Source organism: Passer montanus, unplaced genomic scaffold, assembly GCF_014805655.1.
Source record: "Passer montanus isolate IOZ18808 unplaced genomic scaffold, ASM1480565v1 scaffold10, whole genome shotgun sequence".
Classification (NCBI taxonomy): domain Eukaryota; kingdom Metazoa; phylum Chordata; class Aves; order Passeriformes; family Passeridae; genus Passer; species Passer montanus.
In genome coordinates this window covers 17070523-17097420 of record NW_024356505.1, presented here as the reverse complement: position 1 = coordinate 17097420, position 26898 = coordinate 17070523, and the positions used below count along the sequence as shown (strand labels likewise).

Sequence of the window (26898 nt, the reverse complement as noted above, 5' to 3'; positions counted from 1 at the left end):
ACTCCTTCACAAAGAGCAGCATTTTTTTGTCAGAATTGAAATTAGAACAGAAAAAACTGAAAGCCAAAACCTGGGATTTGAGGAGGAGACAAAGGGTTTTCTGAATTCAGGATCGATAATGCAATGGTACATTCAGGTGAACAGTATATAAACGGCATGTCTAAATTTGGATTCTCTGAAGGAATACAAATTACCCATATAAAATGTATCCAAAATTTGGAGTTGCCAAATTGCAGCATGCATGATTTGATATGTAAAAGACAATTTATGTGAGACAAAGTAATTCCAATCTTTCAGCTATGATCACAGCAAATTTTTCAATTTTCACTCCAGGTAAAAGGAAAAAAGACACCATAATGTGGTTCTGAATTCAGTTTTCCTGTATCCCAGTCCTTCTGACAAACTAGCCTCTGAATGTTCCTCAGTATCTAATCAATCTGAGCTAACAGAAATTAAAAAGCTGTCAGGACACAAGAAACATCTGTGTGTTTTTCTACAGGTAATATCACATACAAAATGTACTCATTTTTTCCATATTTGTGAATAACAAAATATAAACTACTTGCAGGTTTTATAGTGCATTATGTTTTCACAGTTATGTGCAAATATTACCTGATGTTTAAAAAGCCCAGGTATAGGAACATTCAAAGAGGCACAGGTATTATGTCATTTGCCAGCATTAGACAGAAGGCATAAAAAATTTAAACCATAATTTGCTTTCTTGCTCCTGAGGAACAGGAAAAATACCATGTATTTTTCTCTTATTCTCTTTTGCTTACTTGTATCACATCTTGGCCCCACAAAACCATATGGGCAGGTGCAGAGATTTCTGGCCAAGCAGGTGCCTCCATTTTGACACGGTGGTTTACAATGTGCTGTAGATACAGAATCATATTCAAGAAATTTCCTCTAGAAAGATGCATGGACTGGTTATACTTTATAAAAAATGAAATGTTAATAACTGTCAGTGAGCAAAAAACTAAAAATAAAATAAGGAGATATATGCAATGCCTTTTGACAAGAGTAAGTAATAAGAACAACGTCACTTCAATAGTGCACAGTCCAAACAGTGGTGGACACCCTGAATAAAAGAAAGCTGACACAATTTCCAGACTGTGCTTCCCACTCTTTAGGAGTGTTTAGCTTAGAGGCAACTGCATTCACTGCTGAACTGCTCTACTTAATGTGAAAGCTAAATTTAGGAATATCCAATCATAAGCAACATTTACAGTGTGCATCAAGAAAATCAGGACATACACCAAAATGTAACTCAAGAGCTCTGTTAAAGTGACAGTAAAATGAACACACCTTCATGCTGTCAGAACGAACAGTCATGGGAGTTGTTCACAGCATCCTTTGGGTAGTTATGGATTTAAAAGCAAAGACTGCTACATTTACCTTCCTCACATGTGGAGCCACTGTATCCAGGTAAACACTCACAGATGTTGGGCTTAATGCACTTCCCATGGTTTTTGCAATCAGGTCTGCATAGAGCTGTAAAAAAAAAAAAAAATAAATAAAACAACAGCACTCTGCAAATCATTAATTTGTGCATATGAGTTACCACAGGCAAAATTAACATGCCATACTCACCAGCCTGACAGTTATGACCAGCATAACCAGGCTTGCATTTACAAATATTGGGTGCCACACACTCCATATTTTTGCCACAGGGTTGTCTACATCTTGCTGAAAGGCAAAGAAGAAAACAAAGAAAGGAATAAGAAAAATGGAAGTGGCATTTCAGCACATTGTGTCTTGCCTAATGTAGTGAACCGATCACAGAGAATCTGTGATGTCACTGCCCATAAATGCAGAGTCTAAGACACATCAGGTATCTTTAAGTGCACCCACAGAACTAAAAGCCTGTAGGCTATGACAATATTAATAATGAAAATGAGGAAATTCAATACACCACACTTTCCACTGATAATACAGTAACAATATAGTTGCAAGTCATAAAGGCATCCCAAGATTCTTCAAAGCATTTAAATGCAATAATTTGTAATACCTCTGCAAGGTAACAATACCTCTGTACATTACAGAGGTAATAGCTATTACAGAGATATTACAATACCTCTGTAATACAGTAACAATATACTTGCAAATTATAAAGACATATCAAGATTCTTTTCTTCAAAGCATTTAAGTGCAATAATTTGTAATACCTCTGCAAGTGAAGCCATCTCCATAATAACCATAAGGACAACGACCACACTTGACACTTCCATCCTGCCTTGGCTCACAGGGTACGCCAGGAAAACAGGGTAAATCAGAACAGGTCACTGCTTTCGGAATCACTGTTTCACTCAATTCTTCAGGAAACTTTTTTGGTGGGACAGTGGCTTCCACAAGGGTAAAAGGTAAATTACTTGCTTGATGCTTAGCTAATAGGTGCAGAACTCTTTGAGCATTTCCACTTCTGAATGCTTTGTTTGGCAAAGAATGTCCTTTGCTTATACTTGCTCTGCTGCTAGGGAAAGTCTTCCTGCTGCTCTCAAAATAGCTGAAGGCCTCAACTTGTGCCCTTGTTTTCTTCTCAGGTGATACAGCATGGCTCCTTGAAGATGCATCCTTTACAGCATGTACCGAAGAACTGTTTTCCATGCCAGCAAGGTGACCACTGATGGTGCCTAGAGCATGAGCAATGTTTCCAGTGACCACTGGTTGTATAGAAGCACTTGCCTGTGAATCAGGTGTCTTCCAGGCAGTGATTGTTTTTACTGTGGAGGCTGGTAGTGTGCTGCTACTGACCATTTCTGTAGAAATAAATCTCTCTGGGACATCTGTAGAACTGGGAATATAACCTGACATGCTTAAAACCTTCTCAAAGGATGATGGTTGAAAACCTACAGTATGTTAGAAAGAAGGGGGGAAAAGGGGAGAAGTACGTGAATACCATCAGACTTTTTCTCTCTTTGAGGGTGGGGAATGTTTTCTGAACAGACAAACATACAGCCCATTCATTCTGTGCTTCAGGAAATCTCTCCTTGTGTTATGTCAGAATGTAAGTATGCAGTAGAACCTAACTGGGAGAATTAGAGAAGATCAAGGTGTTCTGATTACAACCTCTCCCGCCCTCACCATGGCCTTTTCTTGGCTGGAAGATAAGGATAAAACACAATTTATAGGAGCAGAGATTTTCCCATATTAGGTCAATAAACAGATTTACTGTCAGCAGATTATCAGCTCCATATATTGCTTTCAACTAGGTAACTGAAAGAATTTAAGGGAAAGATATTGCATATGATTCATCAGTATGTCTAAGCACTAGAAGGAGAGATAAGACCACATGTATGTAGATGCTGATACATACTGATGCACCATGGACAGTATTCTAGGGGAACAAGCCACCAACTTGTAGCACAAGTATTACCATGTTTTATTCTTCAAACTTTTTTTATCAACTTTATTAAATTTTCTGCATGGTTTTATAGTGGGATGCTTCAACTGTTTAATAAACATCAGAGACTGACTCAGCCTCCTCATTCAAGAGAACACAAAATAAGTCATAAATACTTCATACTCTGCCCAGGGAAAGTGTGTGGTTTGTGCAAAGAAGTACAGCACTATAATTCCAGACTGGCAGAATACTGTATATGGGATTTTAGCATTATGAGGCAGTGGAGGAATGAAACCCTAACCTATTTATAACTAGAAAATGGTTTATAAAAGGTTAAACTTTACTGAATCATCATAAAGTGTGGTCTCCCACTGCTGAAAAGCAAACTGTTTTGCAGCAGATGAAGAATTATCCAGCAGTGCAGTAAGAGAGTCTTCCTTCCCCCCAACAACAATTCAGAGATAAAGGGAAAAGACACATGAGACTTTCCTACAAAGAAACCCCCAGCAGGCACAGACCTGGAAATGCCAGCAACAGCATTCACAGAGTTTCGGAATAAAGACATTCACTTGCCATATCCTTCACCTCTCCTTTGAGTTGAAGTAGGAAAATGACATTCAACATAATGCCATAAACTTTTGTTTATCTCATATAACAGATGTCCCTATCCCCTTGTTACCTATTTTGTGTCAGTGGTTGGTCACTAAAACAAAAGGCAACTATAAGAGTGTCAAACATCACACTGTTAATAAAATCGCTTGACTGACCCAAGGGATTTGTTGATATTGACATTTCAGTCTCATTTTTAAGATCAGAATACAACCCCAGTAATTAATAAATTGTGTCAAACTGAAAAATAAAGTGAATAGCTTAAAACTGACTAGAACTTTTATCTGCCAGCTATATTCTTATCAGCATGTGAATCAGAAATTCCATTTTCTTCAGGAAAAAAATCACCTTTATTCTCTCCAACTTCTCCCGTGGAATCCTTCCTTTCAACACCAGTGTTGTCAAAGCTTTCTGAAAAGATGTGAAGGCACATTAGTAGTGCACAGAAGCAGCTACATTTTTTTAAATTTAAATAAATTACAAACAAAGTTAAAATTTTATTACATAAAAACAACTGAAAATTCAGAAAGATTAAAGTTAAAAAACATTTATTAAAAGTTTTTTAGCAGAGTATTTAAAAACATGAGTTATTCAGAAATTGCTTGTAAATAAATGTTTGGCAGCTGCCTTGGCTTGGGTAAACAGTTCTATGTTAATCAGTCTAATGAAAAATATACATTTTCAGTAACTTATTAATAATTTCTCATATTATTAAAATAATGACAAAAATGCCAAAAATATTCCACTATATTTTTCTACTCTAATGTAAAAAAACGGGGATGTGTTTTGTATTTGTTTTTTTCTACACTAGAAAGTATTTTAGAGCTGTGTTGACCCAGTACAGTCTAATATTGCCATCAGCAGAGACAGAGCCGTGCTTTGCTGACTATTGAAAATGAAACATGAAGCACAATCAAAGATATTTTATCTGAATGACAGTAAGACAATACCATTCTTCTAAAAATCAAATAGTTTTACCATGACATGTTTTCCCATCTCCTTGAAGATTATTTGGGCATGGACCACAATAGTAAGAACCAAAAGTATTGAAACAAAATACTCCAGGGAAGCAAGGACTGGATGAACATTCATCTACATCCTCTTGACAATTTTTACCTGTATTGAAATACAGATTTAATTTTTTTTTTTATAATATTGTGTCACTAGACTTTGATGGTGCATTTATAAAAGTACAATGTATGCAAGTGCTGAGAAAAAAGAAGTGCAACCATTCATTTCAGTACATCTAATAAGAACATCTGATAAGGTTTGCTATTTACATTTTTTCCTCTCATATCAAGTATTTTCCTTGTTGTAGAATATGGAGAAGATAGGCTGTGAGGACTGCATGATTATCTGCAGGAGGAATTTCCTGTGTTTCCCTGTGTTGATGAATTTACTTTTGCAGAGGGAAACAATGCAAATTAGCTTTCATAATGAAGTAAAATAAACAACTATTATAGTCATGCAGGAAAAATCTTGAAGTATATCATATATCTCTACCACAAGACCATAAAGTTTCTTCATAATACTATATAACTCTCAACAGTAAGTTATTTACAGTGAAAATTAAAAAAAGAAAATTGTAGACATAAAATTAAAAACTCCTATTTATTACTAAACATGATAAATGCATGGAAATAAAGCAGCAATTTACCTTGAAGTTCATGTGGACATTCACAGTAATAGCTGTTTATTCCATCCACACATCTGCCAATACCACACTGGTTAAGTTTACAGTCATCAGTATTCACTTGACAGAGATCACCTTCAAATCCAGCCACACACACACAAAGATATCTTCCACTTCCAGGTGGGAAATTAATGTTTGTCACACATGAGCCATTATTTAGGCAATCACATGATTTTACACTGACCTACAAGACATGCCCAATAAGACAGTTTTCTTTTTTTTTAATGAACTAGCAATGAGTTCTGTAAATAGATAACTTAGGTATCTTGTTACTAAGTGTTATTTTACTGTAATATTCATTACCTCTATTTCTACCTTGGTCGTTGCATTGCAGTCATCTGTCAAAGAAAATGTTAATTTATGGACATTCATTGACAGAGCTTTCCACGAAAGGAGACCTGATGGGGAAAGACTGGCACCTTCTGGACCAGAATCCAATGTGAAATGAATAGCAGAGCCTTCTGGATCTGAAGCCAAAAACTGATACAAAAAATCTTCTCCATAAAATGTCTGTAGCATACCCTGAAAAGTTTCAAGCACTGGAGGCTGGTTACCTGTAACAAAGGAGATGTTTTCCTCCTCTAAGGAAAAGTTGCAATATACTTATAAAAACTTAAAAGAACATATCTTTCTACTAAAGAAATCCCACATACTTATTTCTCTTAAATTCTAATTTCATTTGACTGGCACAGGAAAAACACCTGATATTTTCAATAACCAGTGACTGCTGCAAGCAGGAATCCACCCACTGTGGCAAAAACTATGAAGGAAGAAGAAGATGTAATCAGTGTCTCAGCTTCTAAACTCTCTCATTTCTAACACCATCTTCCTTGCAGAAAGAGGTTGTGCTCTTTAGGTTTGGAGTGTGCCTCTGGTTTTCATTCTTCTCTCATTTCTGACTTTGGCTGTATTGAATTCCAGTCCATAACATGCTGATAACACAGAAATCCATTGACTCCCTCTCTGCTGGATGAGTTTCATTTAATTCCTTTCATTCACATCTCATCCTTTTAGAATAGGTATATCTACCTTGGCTTTCAGTACAAGTTTGAACTGCGACAGGATTCATCAAGACAGGCACCAGAAGTCCTATTCAGACAGGACCTTTCCTAATCAAGGCAGAGTCTTGATTTCATGGGTCTTTCACTCATGAAGACGCTGACAGAATGCTTGTACTTGTGATGTTATAGACTGGAGTTGGCAGGACAGGCTGGATGGCTAATATGAAAGCTCAAAGAAATATTCCATTTGGTGAAGGGATCAAGGTGATGTGTATATTCAAAGACTAAAATCTGCACCAAAAGAGTTATAACTTCTGTGTTGGAACTTTGTACTACAGGAAAATGAAAAATTTAGACTTAAGTTTTCCCTTCATAGTATGGTTTCTAACTGGACTGGAGTATAGCAGCCTTAGATGTACTTAAGATTTAGGCCATGTATCTATGCCACCAATGTAAATGATGCCCAGATATTAAGTGTCTAATAAATATTACATCATTTAATTTAATTTTGGATCTCCACTTGTTTGTAATCAGAATAATTTGTTGAAAAATACCTGTTTCACCTATACGCTGAAGACAAACATATGTGGATGTAGCCGTGCTAAATATCAAGACTCCAAAGTACTAATTAGACTGAAAGTTGTTAAATCTTCATTAGTTATTTGTAATTACTACAGCAGGAGAGTCAGAGAAAGTAAATTAAAATATTACATATATGGTCTGGAAACAACAATATAATTTTCAAAAACTAATAGAAATACCAAAACATTTACCTAGCTAAACTTAAAACATCACTATTACCTTAAATTACAAACTCTGCAGACTTTCAACTACTTGGTATTAAAAATACTATTTAGAACTTACTTTCAACAACTGACCAAGTTAACTTGGCTAAGTCAGGTCTGCACAGTAAGCAAGGGCTGGTTGGATTTGTGTCTCCTTCACCATAACAGAGTCCATCTATGTTGCATGTTTTCTCCTTTTAGAGAAATGACAATGTGATTAACTAATGGTTTTGGTTATCAAACTGGTTATGAATTTTTAAGTATTAAATAAAATCTAATCATTCTTCATTTCTATTAAACAACGAAGCTTGCTTCTAAATCTAAATAACTAATGGCAAGTTTGGTTTTACTTGGTAATTATAGGAAGAACTTTTGGTTTGATTTTTTACATTTAAAATTGCCTCAACTCAGCTTCTCTTTCTGTGCATTGAAAATCCCTGCTGGAAACAAGAACAGGTATGTTCTGCTAATTTTTCTAGATTTTTTTTCAGCCTGAAAAACGCATTACTTTCATAAAAGAGAGTAGTGAAACACATACCTTTAATGTACATAACCCAAATTCTTGTGGTTCACATATCTGACAGGCTCCATCATATAATATCATTGTTTTAGAGTTGCTATAAACAAATCCATCATTAGAAATCTGCAAGGTGACCAGTAAAAATGGATTAATGGATAGAGGTATTGATAGACTCACCTGGTCCACTAGCACAAGCTTCCACTAATTAATAGACACCCACGTGCAGGTGTCTAAACCCTCACAAAAGTCATCAGAAATCTAATTAAACCTGCCAAGGAGTCTAGGCAGATTTTGACCAACCACATGTCAGTGTCTAAGGTAAATTGAATTCTGTGTAGACTCTATTGACCTTATTGACGCCATCTGTATGAGAGCTCAGATTATCTGTATGAGAGCACACGTGGCTGAGTGCAACTCAGTTCTACCAAAGATGGATCCAAGGTCATTTGAAATACTCTAGGGTAACTACTTGGCCTTTAACATCTACTCTTGAAGAATGAGTGTCTCTGCAGGACCTAGGTTGTATCTACCAGTCCCCTTGCAGGAGAATACCATCAAATGACACTTGACACTTAAGCTTAGGTGACAAGACTGAGACCCCAAGTTAAGCAAGTTGACTTCTCCCTTTAGATAAGGGAGATAACCATTAAATAAAGGATAATATCTATGTGACATATTTTCATCTTAAGAGGAACATTTGTAAGTGAATATTTGAAATTTATAAGAGTACCTTTATTTGCCATCTGGCAATGGGTTTGTCATCTATCATATCCATGACATCAGACTGCTGGCCATCACTTGGTAACTGGCAGTCAACAGTCCTGGCATTTTGGAAGGCAGCTGGCATAGTTAGAGGTTCTCCAGGAATCCACTGTCTATCACTATACTGAATGTTAAGACAGAAAATTTGTTTTTCACCGAAATACATCACGAAAACATTTTTACCAGAGAAAAACTCCCCATGTATTGCACAGTGTTTGAACCAGTCTAATATGTCTGGATTAGAATGCAGTGGCAAATATTAGATAACATTTGCATATAGATTTTTACCTAAGCCTGCTACTGTGGAGGAGCAGGCAGAGAAGTCTTTCCTGGTGCACAGCCCTCTGGCACTGCATTGCCAAGGACAAACAGCCCTTCCAGCTGGAAGGGAACAGGAGGGTGAGGCAGTGGGTGATCCTCAAACACCACTGATCTGACGTGCAAGTGCCTCTGTTCCACTCCATCTCTGCTCCCATGCCAGGACAGGCTTTAGTCAAAGGAGCAGATGAGGTTTTGGCAGGGCTCAGGAATCATTCTGGGTGCTGGGGCAATACTGGCAGTTGGCCATTTAGCCCTTGTACAAGCCAATAGGTTGTTTAATGGAACAGGACACCACTGACTTTTCATGACACCCACAGACTTTTCTTCTAAACTGCTGTGAGGACAGAGCATCTAAGGATCCATCCTGGGAGCTCAAGATAACAGATTAAGGGTGATAATATTATTTGGCTGAAGCATTGATATGGAAGTAGGGTTAAGCATATGGAAAATAAATAAAATGAGATGGAATTAAGAATCCAGGCAGACTAAGAATCAAGAGAACAGCAAGTAAAAGGGATTTTGAGCTTGAGTAGTTTTTACTTGAGCTTGCATATTTTTTTTAGTTATTAGAACCAATCAAAACATTTATTCAATCCCAATCTTTACATGGAGAGTCATCTACTATATAGGCCTAGCCTTTTTTCTTTTTTAAACAGAAAAAGGAACACTTTTGCTAAAAAGACATATGTGCTGCTTCTGTTCCAACCACTTATATTTTTCTTTCACCCTATACTCATTTAAGAAATTCACAGCAAAGGTAAGTATAAAAGCTAAATATTTCTAAACATGGCATTTTGAGTATATTTAATACTGCAACCTTTGAAATGTGATACAGTCTACTTCTTCAGAAACCTTTTGCTACTAGCTGGAGGCAAGTTCAGATATTTTTTCAGAAACAGTTTAATCTTTCAAAAACCAATTAAAAAGCTTTCAGATCTGTAAACATTTCAGCTCATAAGGTTCATGGAAATTGGAGTTCAGTGTAAACCAGAAGGAAATAAAACTCTATTTTTGTTTTGCAAAGGTTAAACATACTCTCATCCTCTACCTTTAAATTCTCTATCTCTACAATCATAAGCTCCTGGCTATTTCCTACCCAAACCTGCATCAAGTATCTACCCTAAACTGGGTAAGACAGCCCATGAAAAATAGATTTGATTTAACATTTCAAAAGTGAAAATATGGAAAAGAGAAAGAAATTCTAAATTCTGTCAACATGCCTCTTCTACAAAATTTTGATCATTTGAGTTCAATCTCAAAATATGCACAGTTCTATACTGTTGCAAGTCCATTGACATTTCCTTAAATTCATTATTTCTCCAGACCGAAAAACTAAACAAAAAACCAGTACCCCAAACTTCCTTTCTTTTGTATTCTCAAGGAAAAAATTTGCAGCTTTCTCCTCAACTGCAGCTAACAGCAGTAAAATGGCTCTTGTCAGTGAGAAGATCATCATTAAAAGTGACTAATTAGGAAGTTTTTGTGTGGGCAGCCAAATACAGCACCACCAAAAGAGATTTCAGAATACCTTGCCATGAATTAAAACTGAGACATTTCAAACTGTGATAAGTGAACTCCCAATAAACGTCTTACTGCAAGCTTGGTCTAAAAGTCTTTTAATATAAGGGGAGCATAAACCTACTCTTGATAATCATTTCAAGCCAACTTGAGTGCATATATGTGCAGTTTAAGAAAAATCTATAGCCAGCATTGCCTAATCTGTCAAAACAATTTCAGTATCTGCTGGAAATAGCTAAGGAAAACTACTGTCTCAGGAACATTTCCCATTGAATGGTTCCCCTTTTGCCAGCTCTCACCCCCTCCATCATCACACCAATAAAACACAGTTTTACTTTTAGGTTTTTCTGTTCTCATGTCTAACATGACATAAAAACTTTTATGCTGACCATTTATTCCAGGCTACAACTTGTAAATTGTTTGCGTATTTGCCTTGAAAATTTTCTTTTTAAGAATCAGCAACAACAGTCTCTGTACACAAATTCCCCTGAAGTTTACAGTGAAACATTTTTTAACCTCCTGTTCAAACCTGACATATATCATTAAAGAGCCATGGTTTTCTACTTCTGGGAAATGGACAACGTATCAAAAATGCCTTTCTTTATCTTTTCCTAATAGATTTATTATGTTTATAAAAGGCTATTTCAAGCATTAGATTTGAGAGAGAAATCTAGTAATGGCTTTAACCTTGCTGTCCTTTTTCAAAGAAGTGGTACTTCCATTCCTCTCCATAAGCACTTAAAAATACAACGATGCGCTGGTTGTTACTAATAGGGCTGCCCTTGCCCTCTTCTGATGGATAGCTGCTGTGTGCTGTTATCTCCCTCCCAGCTGCTGAACATTCCCATTATGTTTTGTATTTCTCTTATCATGGAGGAAATGGCAATCTTGCAAAGTCTTGAGTGTTTGCCGCAAAGTGCTGAGTGCCTTTGCTTTTAGCTTCCACTAAACCATTGGGCTGTGCTCACATCAATGAATAATACGTTTGACATTTTGTCTCTTGTTCTCTAAGAAGTTTAAAATGTAATTGTCACTATTCAAGGAGACCTACTTGCAATTTGATGATTTCACATTTCAGGTTCAATGAGTCCCTGAAGCCATGTCCAAACACTCTCACAGATGTGCAGTCATACTGCCGAATGTCGCACAGCCCAGCATTCTCCAGCTCTGTAATTTCTGGAGCCTGGTCTTGGAAGCAGAGATTAGACAATAAATGCTAGTATGAGAATTCATTCATATGCTTTTACATTATGCAGTATGTTTATTTTTCTATCCAACCATGAAAATTATGCAAACAAGAAAATCTGGAACCAACTGAAAGGAAGCATAAACAGAAAAGACATTACATTATTGCACTGAAACTTTAAAGCTAGGCTTCTGTCTTCTCTTGGAATCTCAGTATTAGGAAGCAGAGAAATTTCAACTGATAAACACTTGTGAATACATGTTTTGCTTTCTCAACTATAGTTCTTTATATCAGACTTCCAGAATAAAACTGAAATGAAACTAAGGCCTTAGAAATAGGAACTGGAAAGGAGGCAGTTATGCAATAATTTGTATAGGGATTCTTTTTTATTAAAAACTTTTAAAAAACCTAAAAAAAATCTGAAATGGAAATTATTTCAGGAAATAAAGTGACAGATCAGAACACTCAAAAACAATTTTTATAAGGCAATACTAGCTTATTTTATTTCTCTTGAAGTCAAATATTTCTTATTATTCTATTCCCTCTTTCTCTATTTGCTCTTAAGTCATTAAAACAAAAACATGATTGCAAACCAATTTTGGTTTTATTTTCAAAGAGTTTTGACTTCGGTAGTACTGTTCATACTTTTCCAGTGTAATTGTTCAACTGAATTTTTAGTGAATATCTTACCTGCTGAAAATGGAAAAAACCCTGCCCAGCACTATTTGTTACAGCTCTTTTTTCTTCACTACCAATTCTGCTCCCATCCCATCTAACAGTTAGCTTACAGAGATGTAACATCAATAAAGGCAAAAACATCACACTGAGATTTAATAAACAGGATCACATAAACTATAAAAAACTAGGGGAGGGATGAATGTGGCATATTTTCTCTGAAGGAGACAGCATGTGGAAACACTGACAGTCTCTTGGGGCTACACTCTGCATTGCAAAGTGACTTTTTTTAATCTGACCTATTAGAAACTAAGCTCATGTTCTGGCCTTGGAAACAAGAAGGCTGAATGCAAAATAATTACAGCTGTAGTAAACTGTAACTAAACAATTGAGAACCCCTGCCCATGTACAAAAGCAGGAGAGAAAGGCAGCAAAACAAATACACTTTGTACAAACATTGAGAACATTGTTGAAGTAAATCTCATTTCCCTCCACTTACCAGACAGTATGCTGCAGTCATATGAGCTGTAGCCTTGAAAACATGCACAGCCCCATTCTGTACATTCTCCATTACCACTGCAGAGACTGGGACACTTCAAAGCAGTAAGCAGGCTCTCAACTGACTCTTCAAGTTCCTGTGGGCTGTAATTTATTTCTTCTAAAATTCTTTTCTCACATTCATTCTCCAGCAGAGCTAAGGAAGCTTCTGTCCAACGGAGGTCATCTTTCAGCAGCAAATCTTTAACGCACATATCGATGGCATCCCCTGTTCGCCGGCCAAGGAGGGCACCACAGGACCTGCCTATGCTGGAATTAGCTATTGCCTGCTGGCACAGCAACAAAGCACTAGATTCACTAAGGCCTGAAGGTGTGGGCCAGGAAGGAAGGAGCTTTTCATCTGTGTCAGTGGCATGGTCCTCTGGGAAAAAATAACTATATCCCTCTAAATCTGTTTGGCTGAGACTTTGGAAGACAAATACTGGATGGTATTCATAATAATTTTGGCGCTTCCCTCTACTTGTAGCAGGTTGAGTTTTAAAATGACTGCTGTAATGGTGAGAATTTCTCCTAATGTCTAAGCTTGAACTTCCTTCTCTTTCAGTACCAGTATTACCCACTGAGGTGGCAGAGGGACGTGAGTTTAATAGTGATGTTTGGTGAAGTTTGGTTTGATTATTCTGCCTCTGCAGAAGTGTAGATAAATCCATTTCCTGCGTAGATGAACGTTTCTTCAAGCCCCCGACAAGATCAGCAGGACCAAGATACTCAGCAGTGACATCCAGTCCTGGTATCAAAGAAAGAAATCTACCATTTTCACTTTCTTTACAAGACAGAGGTGGTTCTGACTGACTAACTGTCTCCAGATTGTTTGCTGGTTGATATAATCCGGTATCTTCAAGTGAACAGTCACAGAAGAACATTTTTCTAGAAGATGTCAATGAAGCAGGTGTCTTGTCAAACAAGCTCTCTCCTGGTAAAATTCTAGTGAGGAAAGAAAAAGGTGAAACTGTACCATCTGAAGGATTTTCTTTGTGTTATTAAAGCATTAACTTTTTTTGTTCTTTGTTGTTTCATACTTGTACAGCGTAAGTATGCATCACACAGTTATATTTAAACACCAGTTAAAACACAAAACCCCAAGAGTAACTTAGAAAAGAATTGAGATGAGTGGATATTTTCTGTATACCTTGGTGCTTTGTTCCAAACCTAATCAAACTAATCTTACATCACAGTGCTTAAATATTTATTTGGCAATTCAGTTTAAATTTTCTCTTAAATTAATTATGGAATGTAATTATTATATTCTAATATCAACTTAAAAACTTAAGGAGATTCTTTTTTTATTATTTTGACAAGTTTTTAAGAGTGTGAAGGAAAGGCAGAACCAAAAATGATGGCATCTGATTTATCAACAGAAGCACTGAAGCATTTTGTTACCTCCATTCCTTAATAAAAGAAATATGAACATTAGCATGGTTTGGGATTTCCATCCCACTCGCAGTGTGATAGTCATTCTCTGCATTTCCATCAAAGGTGCCACAGAGTCCCACTGTATGTCTGTAATCTGAACTGGGTGCCCTAAGTGTTAGGCTCATTCCCCATTCACTCACATCAGCACGAACGAAAGCTCCAGAAGAAAACAAAACCTAAAAAGAGATTAAAGATTGCCTCATGAGAAACTTGATTTTTCACTTTACCTGATCTGTAAGCAATTATTTACTACTTACTGTTACTTTTCTTCCTAGGTAGGATTCAGTGATTCTGACATTGCTTCCTGTTGTGTCTCTGTTTATTACAGATAAGTGTGGCTGTGATTCATGGAGCTGACCACTGCACATGTCAAATGCAATTATATCACTTCCTTCCTTAGCAACAAAGCCACAGTTGCAGGATGCTGGGTAGTGAAGACTTCCACAGTCCCACTGGCGAACATGAACTTCAAAATCTCGAGATGTACTCTTATAGAGAACAAATGTTCCAGTTTTAAAATTGTCATAGACTCTGGAATCAAAAGTATAGCATGTGATATCACTCTGGTGGTGAAATAACTGTATCACTGCATATCAGCAACTCTATTTTCAAGCAGATTTCTAATATTTGGTGAATATTGATACTGAAACTCATTTTTCTCAAGTCAGAAAAAGCACTACAGCTCACAGAGCAAAACAAATCTTTATCCTGAGCAAACGCCATCATATCTTCCTCTGAGCAGCTCTAAATTTAAAAAAAAATCTTATTTTTACAGCAGAAAAGAAGGATCTTGAGTGGTATATATGTAGACAATGGCTGTGAATGTAAACATAAGCATGAAGCTACTGCTATTCTTTGATTCTAACAGTGCATATGGAGGGTACTTCTCAACCGTTGTGTGTCTACAATGGTACACCTATGCAGCAAGAGCAGTAAGATGCATAGCAGTGTGCATGTGGGGGCAGCTGCTCAAAACCTCACAAGTACCCTTGACAAAATGATTTAGAAAGTCACATCCTTTTAAAAAGCTCTGCTTTATTAAGATGGAGATGGGGAGTGCTTATTCCCAATGATCATTTAAGATGAAAACCATAAATAGCAACTTGCTTTTTTTCCTTAGGGTTAGCCATCTGTCCCCTGAAGCAAGGTTAAAATAGCCAATTTAATGATTCAGCAGGAAGAAAAAAAAATAGAAAAAATAAAAAACAGAAAGAAAACCCCCAAACTTTTGCTGTAAGTTTAATAGCCTCTTGGCTATAAATGGCATTTCACAGTTGATTGTAGACTGTCAATTTTCTTTGTGCATAATGGGGCAGCAGACAAACTGCAGATGGCTGCACAACTGGGACTGCATAGGATTGTCCATAATTCAGTAGGTAATTTGTTTCCTCAGTTTGTAAAATAAAGTAGCAACATAATTTATCCTTAAAAAGAAAGTTCTTTCTCTGCAGCATCATGCTTGCAGACATCACATTGCAGTAAAACACTGCTTCATGAGAAAGCTTGATCACATGGTTGCAATGCCCAGTTAAGACATTCCTAAAACTTCCACTGAAGGAGAAACTGCAAGATCAGGATAAGCCCATTGACTTTATTAATAGTAGTTTAAGTTCTTTTAGAGAACCAATTACAACTTTTATTTCCCCTTCTGTTATCATGTGTGGGCTGAACATCCTTTCTTGGAGGCAACATATCCTTGTGTTCTCACCCTTCTGCTTGAAATGTGCTTCTGCTGAACAAAGAACATAAAACTCCCAGGTGTGGAGCCTCTGTTTGTTCAGACATCCTTTGTGAATCAGAAATATCTTGTAAGAAAGAAGCACACCAAAACCAGCTGTGGCTATGTAAGCTGTTTTCACTTCAAAATCCCTTTTGGCCAGTGATGTGCAAGTGACAGCAGTCAATAAGTGTCTTTCAATGCCACTAATAAACACAGCAAAATGCTACTCAGACAGCAAACAGCTTCTAGTAATTTGATCCTTACTAGGATTCAGATACTGACACAGAAATAGGGGAACTATGCTTTTATTTGGAAATATCTTTGCATTAAAAGTTTTGTTTACTCAATCATTTTATCATGGTTCATATTTAATATATGAACATTTCTAATTTTTGCAGCCAATAGACTCCACAGCTACCACTCCTCTTATCCATCTGCTTCATTCTCTTGCCACAACCCCAAAACTTGCCTTTAGAAAAGCAAATATTATAAACCCCATCACGACTGGCAAGCTTTTACCAACTAAAGCACATTAATCTTTATTGTCAAAAAAAAATGTCAACCGCTTATTGCAATTGCAGGAAACTACAGCTTACTTGGATCACCAAAACAGATTTAGAATAAATATAGAAATAATTAAAGAAATAAAACACACTCCCCAAAACCCACCCAAAAATACTGCCAACACACTTAAAATTAAGAGCAGCAAGCCAGTAATTACCTTCCATCAAAAGTAATTATATGAGGATCAGTAAATGAGTAACAGTAGGCAGTGGGTAGATCCTTAACTGTAATCTTCAAAATAAAGAAAAACAAATTTAAAACACGTCAGGTTAGGAAATAAATGCACTCAGCTACATTATTTATCTTATGATAGTAGTTTACATTCTAATAAGTATATTATACTTTTAATCAATCTTAGTAGTTACTTCAATATTAAAATATAAGACAAAAAATTCAGATGAAAACACAGTATTTCAAGAAAAAACCAAAGCAATTAAAATCAACCACTTAGATATCTTGGTGTGAATCATTAAGTCACAACTGAAATAAAAGCTTCTCTAACACCAGCCACACTTCTGGACAGTTTACAGATCTTAACAAAAAGATTTTCAACCTGTGTGCTTTCTGGAACATAGCCATTCCACAGGAAATTCTCACTGGATATAGGTTTGACTGCAATTCTGGTAATCCTGTCTCCATCCTGCATGAAGTCTGTCACAGCACTGAAATAAATTACAGCTTGACTACAGATTCCATCATTGCAGGATTTCTGGAGAAGATCCACATGACAAGAAGAAAGAGCCAAGTTTAGACCTAACTGCTCTTTACCTGTTTTAAAGAAAACACATCATTAGTGAGTTCCTTCTCTAAATAAGACACATTCTCCATACTACTGTTAATATAGATACTAACTTATTTACACACTTTCATAAATTAAAATAATCATGCATTTTTCTTGGGTTTGGTCACGCAAAAAACCTCCTCTCTACCTCTTCATATACACACCAAGGACAATGTTTTTGCATTCCCCAGTTTGACAGACAAATGGAAATCATGATAGGTTGGATAATGTGAAAAAAAAGGCTGTCTGCATAGGCAAGGCTCCTCCTGGTTCACAGGATTTGTGCTTGAGAAAATATTACAAAAAATGGCTGTAGGAGTAAAAACTGATGACTTTATATAACACTTGCAATGCAACAGGTAAACAAAATTACCTGAATTATAAACTTTACAAGTATTACAGTATTCTGTCTATTCAAGTTAAAGAATGTGGCTCTGATATCAGTGTCTACCAAAACACCTGCAAACTTCAACAAGTAATTCTTTCCTATTTTCAGCAGCATCATACAGACTCTGAATACTTTAACATATTAGAAAGTATTTTACAGCGTAACCACTTCTCTGAAGAAATAAACCAGCACAGTATTTATAAAAATATACAAAAATGTAATTAAATATACAAAATGTAACAAAATCATGGTAATACTTACCTTCATCAGCACTGTTTAATGTTAGTGAGATTTTGCAGTCACTTTTTAGCTGGCTAAATTCAGGACAAGGAATAGGAATGCTACTTTCTATTGTCAGTCTGTATTCCTTCCCATCTTCTGATATATCATATGCTTCTGGATGTATCTAGCACAGAAGAAATTGTGCTTAAAATGCAATCTTTGTAAGTCAACTGCAGCACTGCTTCCTAATAAGCTAGGAGTGCTTATTTATATAGGCTGAGGAGCAGCAGCATATTGAGGAGAAGATGCAGACACAGCAGCCACAGCCTTGAAGAGGTGGGTAAAGGGGCAAGGATAAGGAAAAGGCAAGAAAAAGGGTTAGCTAGAGGAGGGAGTTAGCAAGTCACATCTTCACCACAAAAATGAGTAACCCTTGGAAGCTAAGATACAAACAGCTTTGTGTACTGTCTGTGTGGCAGGCAGGAAGTGGGAAGCTACCTACAGGTAACAATTCCAGAATAATTTGGAAGCACCATATTTCTCCTGGAATTCCTCTCTGCAAGCTTACAATATGGATCACCAAAAACGTACAGTCAAAAACTCAGAGATCAGTAGCAGGGGCCTACAGCTCAGCTTGGTAGGATGGGTGGGGTCCTGAATGCAGCCTTCAGAGAGAGCACATTGCCTCCTTTGCCTCCTCGCAGGGTACACTGCAGAACTACACTTCCATGAGAGAAATCTGGGCCCTGATCCTACAGGAACAGGCTCAGGCTAAGTCAGCAGGACTATGTAATTAATGACATGCAGCCTGTATTTCCGGGACTGGGGTACCATTCTTGGCCAGCAAATGGGTCCCTATAGCTCTATCCACAGCAGGAACTAAAACTACTTTGGTGCTTGGCCTCTGAGCAAGCAGCAGAGCACAGCCCACCTCCCAGCTACCCCCCTCCAAGCCCAGACCAGGCTGGTCAGGCTGTGCCCCCAGACTTTATGAGCACAGCACCAGTCAGCTCCAGAGCTGGAAACCAAGGCCTGCACTGTGTGTCTGAGGTGCCAGCTCAGCCTTCCTGCACCTTGACTATGTGGGAGCACACAAACCACTGTGACTCTCTTGCTTTCAGACAAATTTAAGCCCACCTCAGCTGACAACAGGCACTATTAATTCACAGTTTATATATTTTAAGTGTCTTCTAGTCAGAGGACTAACTGCTGTAGCAATACTTAAAAAATACTACCACATTATGTTTTTACAAAGTTACCTTAATTCCAGCAAAAAATTCCTTGCTCTCAACTGAAGAGCTTTGTATATCTGGCTTCTCCATGAAAAAAGAAGAACTGCTACAGTAGATCTGTAGGGTAAAACCAGAATAAAAGAATATATTTGTGGTAGGAAGTAGTCACATGAAGACAGAACTCAGCCCCCATGGTCAGTTCAATGCTTCATCATGGCCAGTCTTCTGGTTATACCACAAGATACCAGTTGCCAGTGATAACAGGTAAATACAGATGAAGAAGAAAAACAGATACAAACTGAGCATCCTAGGACCTTTTCCTGACATATTCTACCAGTGGTCCAGAGACTTCTTCAACTAACAGCTGCATACAAATCATATTTAATGAATACTTTAAAAATGTTTTCTGGAGCATTTCTACAGCCAATGATATCTATGAAAATGTATTTTACACTTGTTTACATGTTATTTACTACTTTTTTTTTCTATTTCATAGCTTTTGCCTTTTCATTTTGTTTAGTGACCATCAGATCTTAGATTGTTTTTCCTGATGTTATAGACCTGGATAATCTTCTTCAACATGAGGAATTTTGGTATGTATAGGTAAAAGATGTATTGATTTTCCAATGTTTAGGCTTCTCAAAGCTATCATGAAACCCTAAGTCTTCATTCTGGTCTTTTTTTCTATTTCATAGCTTTTGCCTTTTCATTTTGTTTAGTGACCATCAGATCTTAGATTGTTTTTCCTGATATTAATAGACCTGGATAATCTTCTTCAACATGAGGAATTCAATGTAACTTCCCTCCACTGAACCAGTTTCATGATACTGGACACTCTGGTTTTGCTTTGGTTTGGTGTTTGTTTTGGCATTTGTTTTTATTTTGCTGTACCCATTTTGAGATGTGCTGACCACACATGCAGTATTCCTGATCCTGAAAAAAAAGTGACTCATAGCAGCAGGAGGTAGCTTATGATTGTGCCTTTCCTTTTGACTGTCACCAAGCCAACACTGTCAGGCAAGTCTTCACAAAGTCCCCAAATGATTTTTGGGGAATAAAAATTGCTATTCATGTCCATAAGCCATCCAGGCAGCCTGGCTTTGGCTTGAACATATATAAACACATACCAACCATGTGTTTTATTTTTTTTATTTTCTCCAGGAAAAATTAACCTGTATTTTGGTATGTATAGGTAAAAGATGTATTGATTTTCCAATGCTTACACTTCTCAAAGCTACCATGAGACACTAAGTCTTCATTCTGGTACAATGGAAGTTAAGGCACATTGCTTTTGATGGCAGAGATTGAAACATAAATCCTAGACACAAACCCACATCCAGAGAAAAATATACATCTAATGAATCAACAACATAGCTTTTCACAACCTCTGGCTCTTACAGCCTCTCACTGAGATGCAGTTGTATCAAAAAATCCTCTTAATTTACATTATTTTAATAAAAAATTTTCCTGGAGGGACACTGCACTGTATTGAGACAATCAGTCTCAAAACTTACAGCCTCTCACTGAGATGCAGTTGTATCAAAAAATCCTCATAATTTACATTATTTTTAAAAAATTTCCTGGAGGGAAACTGCATTGTATTGAGACAGTCTCAAAATCTCAGAGGCAGCAGTAGTTATATTTCTGTAATATTTACATGTTCACATGGGCAGTTGGTGTAAATAAGTAGAGGCAGCAGGCTTCTGCCAAGAAAAATTACACAGGAAGGTGCTGGACCTCTCTCTAAAAACTATTAATGTCTACTGAGCCATATTTACAAATATACAAAGAAATCATAAAAATGTTTTAACATACTCTGTCTCCAAGTCTGACATTTATCCCATCAAGTTCTAGAAGTGAGAAGGTATGAACTGCTGTTTCATGTGTAAGTTCTTCTTTGACACCTTCAGGAGAGAGTCTTGACCAAGTTACAATGAATCCAACAGAGCTGTTTGCAAAAGGAATGCCAAAGGTACACCTTAGGTAGATGCTGCCTTTGATCATCTCTGATACAACTTCAGGAATGGATGGAAGTGGTGGTGACACAGATGGAGATGATGTAGGAGCCAGGTTACCTAGTCAAACAGAAGTGTGGTCTGTGCTTTTTTTTCTGCACAAAATCAGTATTGGATACAATGACATTGACATATTTTTTGCCAAATAGTACACTACCAATATTTACCTATTTTATGTGTGGAAATGCTACATAACTTCTTAAAAGAATCAAAGAAAAATGTGTATCTTCCTGCTAATAATTATTAAATGGAGCAAAAACTCTCTATGAGCTTTTGATTATAAAGGAATGCCAAAGGTACACCTCAGGCATATGCTGCCTTTGATCATCCCTGCTACAACTCCATGAACGGATGGAAGTGGTGGTGACACAGATGGAGATGATGTAGGAGCCAGGTTACCTAGTCAAACAGAAGTGTGGTCTGTGCTTTTTTTTCTGCACAAAATCAGTATTGGATACAATGACATTGACATATTTTTTGCCAAATAGTATACTAGCCTAGCAATATTTACCTCTTTTATATGTGGAAATGCTATATAACTTCTTAAGAGAATCAAAGAAAAATGTGTATCTTCCTGCTAATAATTATTAAATGGAGCAAAAACTCTCTATGAGCTTTTGATTACATTCTAGACAACAGGAAGGTGCTAAAGAGGGGGAAAAAACAATCCAAATAAACCTAAACCAAAAACATAAAAAAGAGAATAAAATGTGATTAATTATTTTACCAGGCAGGAGAGAGCAATATGCAAGGGAATGTGACTTACAGAAGAATAATTTCACTATTTATACAGAAAGTGGGGAAAAGAAAAATAAAAAAAAAGGAAAAAGAAAAAGGCCATTTAGAAAGGAACAGAAAAAGCAACAATATGATTTGTAGGTTCCTCTTACATTTTACTCCTGAGGAATCACTCAGCATCATTACAGTTACTTTTTGACATTTTGATACCTATTAAAAATATTCTGAGAAAGAACTTTTGTAATCCAAGTTTGTCTGAAATTACCTCCAAACTGCTCATTTTGCCACAAACCAAGCAATACTGTTGACAACATGAACACGTTTTTATTCAAGTCAGAATAGCACTAAGTGCTGACATTATTGGGTCACAGATGCACAGAAAACCTGGAAAATCAAAACAAAATACTCACTGCTACAGATGCCTTCAATTTCCATTCCCTCAGGACCACAGGTCTGTGGCATTGCATCTGAAACAACTATAAAGGGTTTTTACATTTTATATTCACACACATACAGAATATAGATTATAGACCAAAAATCACAAAACACCAATTGAAGTGCAAAAATTCAGAATAGAAGCAATCTTGTAATCTGATCCATGTACAGCTATGACAGCAGTGAGCACAATCTCTTGTGCTGGAAATCATCTAGGAGGAAGGGTACAGGACATTCTACCACCTCTACAACCTTTACTGCTGATGTGCTCAGCCAATACTTACACGTGTTGCTAGTGAATAAAAAGGAATTACACTATTCTCTTAAACATATATTTTGCCTCTCCAAATTCACATCTGAACATTTATTCTTTAACTGTAACCCTGGACAGTGAAATTCAGTGCAAACCTGCTTTGCAAAAAAATCACCTTTCCTACAGAAGCCTAAGAAAAATTCCTTGTGCACTTCTATCATTTTGTATTTTGAATGCTACAGAAAAAAATAAGAGGAACTTGACTTAAACATGAAAATTCCAGTTAGTCACTCTACCCAAACTACATCAGAAGGGCACCAGCAACACTGGAAATCCCATTCACCAAAAAGAATGAAAAGCCGACTTTTGCTGTTCCACACTTCAGTGGTATAATGTTTGGATTCCTTAGCATGTAGAGGACAGATAGAAAATTTGCATCAGGTATTTGCAGCTGTCAAGTGTTAAACAAAAAACACTGGCCACATAGTAACCTAGATACAAAATGCAGTACAAGAGTACAATGCACTTCACATGACATCATCTTAAATTTGTGCATTTAAAGTCAAAATGTGTTTCAGATTTACAGTGTTCAGTAGAGGCAAGTGAGAGTTATGCTTTTTTGCCTACTTTGTTTTGAGGTAGTAAAAATTTGCTAGGTTGCTGTCTAGCTGTGATTTTGCATCTTCTTTGCTCACCACGTATCACGATCCAAAGTAAATGCAGACTTCACATGACATCATCTTAAATTTGTGCATTTAAACTCAAAATGTGTTTTAGACTTACAGTGTTCAGTAGAGGCAAGTAAGAGTTATGCTTTTTGCCTACCTTGTTTTGAGGTAGTAAAAATTTACTAGCTCACTGTCTAGCTGTGATTTTGCATCTTCTTTCCTCACCACGTACCACGATCCAAAGTAAATGCAAGTCCTATTGTGCAAGAGTTCTTCATTGTTTCGGGCACATGCTTGCTGAACTCTTGGAGAATGTCTTAAAAATTGGATCTAAAGGTATAATGATGGGGCAACAACGCACCAGAAAGACCACTGATAGATTTGCTACTATGCTTTTGAAAGCAGTCGGTAACAGAACGTGACTCCAAGCAATACAGCATATGATGCATGAAAATACTGCTAGTATTTTCATAATGGTGTGCTATATGAGCTAGTAAGAATTTCCTACTACACAAATTTGTCATTGTTTCACAGTATTTATAACTCTAAGGATTTAACTCTGGCTTGTTCATCTGAAAAATCTGTCATAAAGAATGAAATGCTGAAGTTTTGAGTTGCCAACACTAACATACTTTTGCAGCACAAGACAGTAAGAGACATTGCAAAGGGTCTCCTTTCTCACAGAACTAATAGCATGTGTATCAGTAGAGCATCTGTGAATTTTCTTCCAGCAACAACATGTATACATTCCAGAAAGATTATAAGAATTACAAGAAAAATATTCCTAACAGTGCTAAATAATAATTGATATAAACACAGTTTGCTCAAGTTCTTAAGACAAAATTTATTCTGATACAAAATTCTACACATGTTCAGTAATGGGTATTTGGACAGTCTGAGTGCCATGAATTATACTGAATTTAGGTGCACTGAATTTTGATTTCTAGATGTGTGTGTCTTATAACCCCACCTCATTATATGGAAAATTTCAATTCTTAAGTTTCTGGTCTTTGAAAATCAGTCAAATGCTACATGTAAGTTAAAGAGAGGCGACGTGAACCCATCTCACCATTTCAGATAATTTCTCCTATTATATCAATATTAAAAGCAAGGATTGCAAGAAATTTTAGCAAAACTACTTCCTGAAATTTCCACTCCACCAAGTTTTAGACAGATACAGATCAGAAAAACACTTACTCATAAGCACACACACTTAGCTGAGTTAGAGCATGCATTTTCTCACCTTCTGCACAATACCCCATGCACCCTTGGGTGGGCTGCAGAAAATAAACAAAGAAATCCCCGCAGTTCCTCACCCTGACAGGGATTCGGAAAAGACAGCAGTCTCTTGAAGTGCTGAAGAAAAACTGCCACGTAGCACAAGCTGTTAACTGCTTGATCTCACCAGGTCGAGGCATGGATTCTGACCCCCTCAGAGACAGCCAGACAGGGGCTTGAGTCCCACAGTGATTCATCTTCAGCACCAGAGAAAAACATCAGGAAATGGTTAATGCCACATCAAACTGTTGCTGTGCTTTAATGAGAGGTACATATGTAATTAATTTCTCGCATGAGCTTTTAGCAAATTCAGCCAGTGTAACAGAGGGATTGATGACTTTCCTCCTCAAGGCTGAATACAAATGCACACAAAAGAGACTTAAGTCCTTTACTGAACCTAGTGAATTTGTATTTGTTTCTAAAGACAGGGTATAATTTAGTGCCTGAAGAACTTAACTGGAAGCTATGCCTGAGTGTTTTGCTCAGAAAAGCTCACAGTTGTGCTGTGGCTTAGTGAGCTACTTTGCACCATTAACCTACAGTAAGTGACTGTGTGGATGCTATGAGAGCACAGCAAATGCAGGGTAGAGCAGAGGTACACTGAGTATCAAAGGTGTTTAAGCTGTCACTTTTTACCTGCCCTTTGCCATCAACTGGAGGCTCAACTAACCTCCTGGATTTCTTCTAAGAGATGTGGGCAGCTGATGCATTAGTATGTTTGAACTGTTTTGTATTAATTTAAAAGCACTTAATTGATGGGATTTTAGCTTATTTTTCAAGAGACTGCAACAAGGAAATGCCAATTAATTAGAAAAATCAGGGCTACAATATTCTAACAACATTTTCAGGTTTTTAAAGGAAGGAAATGTTTTAAAAAGGGAAGTTAAAAAGATGTATCTCCTTAGAATATAACAGAACTCCAAAATAAAGCTACAAATAAGCTCTAAAATGAAGAACTTGCCATCTGAAGAATTAAATATTTCAAGCAACTCTTGAGTCTTTGGAGGCTTGCAGATGACAAGGCAACTAATATTCAATTAGTTCTGTTAGTTCAAGTCACCTTAGGAGTAATCTCTTTTCTGTGACACCACGACTTTAAAAGCTCCACAATTACTGGGTCCATGCGGCTGCAAGTCTTTATACTGCTCTCACATGGCCTTCCTGACACACTGACCATCACACAGTTCCAGCTTTACAACATGACAGCCCTGCTATGCTGCTACTGAGAAAATTTCTTTAGCACTGAGTGGTAACTGCAGTTTTTGAGTGCTCTAAAAGAGATTTAATTTACCATCCTCTGCTATTGCCCATTCAGTGTAAAATTTTCAATGCCTAGGACTTAATTTTCCAGTTAACACATTTTAATATATTCAAATATTTAGAGACGATAGAAACTTTGTATTGTTCCACATCAGTCCCCATAATCATACTCTGTTTTATACCTACCCTACTGAAAAATTCCTCACCAAAATATCTATTTCTTAGAATGAAATGATTTGTAACAATACCTCCACACACTTGGTTGGCATCTCAGCAGGTTTATCAAAAATCATGAAGCGATACCATCCTGGAGTCAGGGAATGGTCACAGATTAAATCCTGAATAGCTGATTGCTGGAGGTGGGAAGAATCAAATTCCACACTTCGGTAAGGGCTCTGCAGGATCTGATGTCCACCAGAAGAGCATTCTAGAACTGTGGAGCAAGAGCATTTTGAGCATCAAGATGGAATGCCTAACTAAAGTATTTTAGAAAAGATGCTAAGCATTTCTAAAGGAAAATGTTGCAATATTATGAGAAGCTGATTTTTTGAAAGAATATATTGAAGTCTTAGTCTGAAATTTAGCATAATTCATTATGTCACAACTTTGCTTCTTTTAGTAGACAACAAATGCAGTAATAACCACATAGGCATTTAGCCTGGATGTAAAACCAGGGGGAAGGAATATGTTTATACATTCTACCTGGATTTTGATTTTCTAGTTATACTGATATTTATGAAACCTGAATACAAACAAGATGTCAGATACATGAGAATACAAAACTTACCTCAGGAGGAGTAAGATTTATCCAAAGGTCTTCTCATAATAGATTACTATTTTACAGAACTCCTCTGCATGAAATTAGTAATTCCCTCAAATGGATGAGAGATAGCTGGATAGTTGCATGCAGTTTGCATGTATACATGGAGAACATAGCAAAAGTGTGTTAAAATGGGTAGA

General features: G+C 36.8%; 1 protein-coding gene across 2 annotated transcripts in view; it reads right to left on the bottom strand.

Moving 5' to 3' along the window:
* VWDE (von Willebrand factor D and EGF domains) overlaps nt 1-26366 on the bottom strand; it is a 33162-nt gene extending 6796 nt beyond the window's left edge. The window contains exons 1-23 of one of the 2 annotated variants that reach the window (XM_039713415.1): nt 26187-26366; nt 24644-24875; nt 22455-22520; nt 21107-21366; nt 19319-19408; nt 18099-18243; nt 17222-17436; nt 16826-16899; nt 14642-14915; nt 14352-14560; nt 12913-13895; nt 11604-11740; nt 8682-8837; nt 7970-8074; nt 7511-7625; nt 5949-6199; nt 5610-5829; nt 4931-5068; nt 4301-4363; nt 2169-2849; nt 1594-1689; nt 1399-1494; nt 780-875 (exon numbers count right to left, since the gene is read on the bottom strand). In XM_039713415.1, coding sequence (XP_039569349.1) covers nt 780-875; nt 1399-1494; nt 1594-1689; nt 2169-2849; nt 4301-4363; nt 4931-5068; nt 5610-5829; nt 5949-6199; nt 7511-7625; nt 7970-8074; nt 8682-8837; nt 11604-11740; nt 12913-13895; nt 14352-14560; nt 14642-14915; nt 16826-16899; nt 17222-17436; nt 18099-18243; nt 19319-19408; nt 21107-21366; nt 22455-22520; nt 24644-24875; nt 26187-26231 — 4747 coding nt within the window. In that variant the 5' untranslated portion in view covers nt 26232-26366. Of the gene's footprint in view, nt 1-779; nt 876-1398; nt 1495-1593; nt 1690-2168; nt 2850-4300; nt 4364-4930; nt 5069-5609; nt 5830-5948; nt 6200-7510; nt 7626-7969; nt 8075-8681; nt 8838-11603; nt 11741-12912; nt 13896-14351; nt 14561-14641; nt 14916-16825; nt 16900-17221; nt 17437-18098; nt 18244-19318; nt 19409-21106; nt 21367-22454; nt 22521-24643; nt 24876-26186 lie in introns of those variants that run through there. The other variant, XR_005627969.1, reaches the window with a different exon arrangement.
* Between the last annotated feature and the right edge of the window lie 532 nt (nt 26367-26898).